Genomic DNA, 2738 nt, shown 5'->3' with positions numbered 1-2738 from the left:
AGAGCCCTCACCCGGGCAACGCTGGGACAACGGGAGAGTCGCGGCCCTGACCCCGCGTGCAGCTCAGTTGTAGGAGAGGTAATCGATGAGCCGGGGCGGGATGTTTAACTTGGCGATCTTCTCCAGCCCTCGGACACCAGTGGCCTTCCTCAAGCTCACCCTGCAGAGCTGCGACAGAGTCAGAGGTGTCTCTGAAAAAGGGAGCAAGGAAGGATATGAGGTTAATTTCAGGAAGGAGCACAACACCCGCAACCGAATACAAACTCAGAATGGAAAACGCCTCCCTTTTCCCTGGAACCGGGATGTGTCCTGCAGGCCTTCTCTGGAAGGACAGCCAGGAACCTGAGGAAGGGAGCCCAGGAAATGAAATTCGGGGCGTGATGTCCACTGGGACTGCCTTTTGTGGGGTGTGGGGGTTTTTTTGGTTTTAAGGATTTTTCGTTTTTTGTTTTGAGACAGAGTCTCGCTCTGTCGCCCAGGCTGGAGTGCAGTGGCGCAATCTCGGCTCACTGCAACCTCCACCTCCTGCATTCAAGCAATTCACCTGCCTCAACCTCCCAAGTAGCTGGGATTACAGGCACCCACCACCATGCCCGCCTAATTTTTATATTTTTAGTAGAGACAGGGTTTCACCAAGTTGGCCAGGCTGGTCTGATACTGCTGAACTCAGGTGATCTGCCCGCCTCAGCCTCCCAGAGTGCTGGGATTATAGGTGTGAGCCACCGCACCTTTTCAAAACCATGGTTTTGGTTTTTTGAGCCACGGCATTATATTTCAACATCCAAATTTGTCATGAAACAACTATATCTGCAGCTAGGAGGCTCATCGTCAAATGTCCGGCACAGGAGGCACAGGTCTGGTGCCTGAGCAGGTGTCAGCCACAGCTTCTGCTGCTCCAGGCCACGGGCCACAGGGAACCCAGGGAGAGCTGGGGCAGCAGCACAAACAGCTCCCGCAAAGTGCCTAAGGGTCTGTCCTAGTGCAGAGGACAGGAGCCAGGACTAACAGCCTAGCTCTCAATGGAAGCCCGCAGGGAGCCGGCATATCAGGGGCCCAGGCTGAAGGCTGGAGGGGATAGGGCGGGCTCGGTGGGGCGCCTCACTTTCGTAGTACTCGAGGCACTTGGCTGGAGCGCTGCTGCTCCACGCGTAGTCAGACGGCTTCTTCCCACGGTTGTCCCGGGCGTAGATGTTGCCGCCAAACTCGATAAGCATCTCGATGAGGTCAACATTCTTGACCTTGGCCGCGTGGTGAAGGGCCGTCTCATGAAGCTTTGCCGCATTCACGTTGGCCCCTGGAGGTCAAGAGTGCAGAAGAGATTTCACCAAGAAGAGACGTTGAAGTCACATCCGTTTCTTCACACAGCACGGTGGCAGAAGCAATCACCACCCAGAAGACAAAATCAGGACAGACTCTACGGTAGCTTTCAAAACTGTTTTTCACATCCAAAAGCAGGAATTACTCATTGTCCCCGCTCATGAGAAGAGAGATAAAGGTAGGCAGCAATAATAAAGAAATAACTGGAAATAGAACCGAAAAGAAGAAAAACAAAACGAAAAACGTCCTGAGTTAAACAACCATTCTAATGCCCTGTCAATCTGCCTTCAGGGGTCTGAGATTTCTGGAAGCTCAAACCAGAGCCACTCAAGCACTCCCACCTGGCCTCGCGCACAGACACACACTACTTCTTCCTCTTGTGGGAGCAGGAGGGAGGCTCCAGAAATACTGGTTAAATGAAAGAATGAATGTTCCTTAACAATGCATATTCTTTTACAAAAGGAAAACAGATAATGTACCCAAAACAGTAGGCAATTCAGAGAAGACATTTAGCTCTGCACTCCTCAACTTTCTCACGATAACAGCAGACATTCATCAAGCTGATTAACAGTGAAAAAAAAAACTTTTCTTTTTAAAAGAGTAGACATTCAGAAAGATGCAAAGAATTAGTAGCTAAACATGGCCGGTTTTGTTTTTTTGAGACAGAGTCTCCCTCTGTCGCCCAGGCTGGAGTGCAGTGGCACAATCTCGCCTCACTGCAACCTCCAGGGTTCAAGCGATTCTCCTGCCTCAACCTCCCAAGTTGCTGGGATTACAGGTACACCACCATGCCCAGCTAATTTTTCTATTTTTTGTAGAGATGGGGTTTCGCCCTGTTGGCCAGGTTGGTCTGGAACTCCTGGCTACAGGCATGAGCCACCACACCTGGTCAAATATGGCATTTTTCAATGCATTAAAAAAAGATTTTGATAAAAATCTGATTTTTGTAACACATCATTCTTAGGGCACAGCCATCACTAATCCGATACGATGGAATCCCCCAGGGTTTCAGAATTCTTTTGAAAGAAAATGCCATTGTCTTCGAAGTCTGTTCCTCAAGTAACAAAGGAGGTTATAAGAGAAAACGAATGAGGCTGGGCACAGTGGCTCAAGCCTGTAATCCCAGCACGTTGGGAGGCCGAGACGGGCGGATCACGAGGTCAGGAGATCGAGACCATCCTGGCTAACACGGTGAAACCCCGTCTCTACTAAAAAATACAAAAAACTAGCCGGGCGTGGTGGCGGCGCCTGTAGTCCCAGCTACTCGGTAGGCTGAGGCAGGAGAATGGCGTAAACCCGGGAGGCGGAGCTTGCAGTGAGCTGAGATCCGGCCACTGCACTCCAGCCTGGGCGACAGAGCGAGACTCCGTCTCAAAAAAAAAAACAAAACAAAACAAAAAAAACAGAGAAAACGAATGAAA

At 50.4% G+C, this 2738-nt stretch overlaps 1 protein-coding gene across 1 annotated transcript in view; it reads right to left on the bottom strand.

Annotated features, from left to right (window-relative positions):
- ASB13 (ankyrin repeat and SOCS box containing 13) overlaps positions 1–2738 on the bottom strand; it is a 28328-nt gene that overhangs the window by 1817 nt on the left and 23773 nt on the right. The window contains exons 5-6 of the mRNA XM_026454793.1: positions 1103–1294; positions 12–191 (exon numbers count right to left, since the gene is read on the bottom strand). Of these exons, the coding sequence (XP_026310578.1) occupies positions 64–191; positions 1103–1294 (320 nt within the window). The 3' untranslated portion in view covers positions 12–63. The remainder of the gene's footprint in view (positions 1–11; positions 192–1102; positions 1295–2738) is intronic.

This window comes from Piliocolobus tephrosceles, chromosome 9, assembly GCF_002776525.5.
Source record: "Piliocolobus tephrosceles isolate RC106 chromosome 9, ASM277652v3, whole genome shotgun sequence".
NCBI classification, from domain to species: Eukaryota; Metazoa; Chordata; class Mammalia; order Primates; family Cercopithecidae; genus Piliocolobus; species Piliocolobus tephrosceles.
The sequence above is the reverse complement of the archived record's forward strand: the minus strand, read 5'-3'. Positions and strand labels throughout refer to the sequence as shown.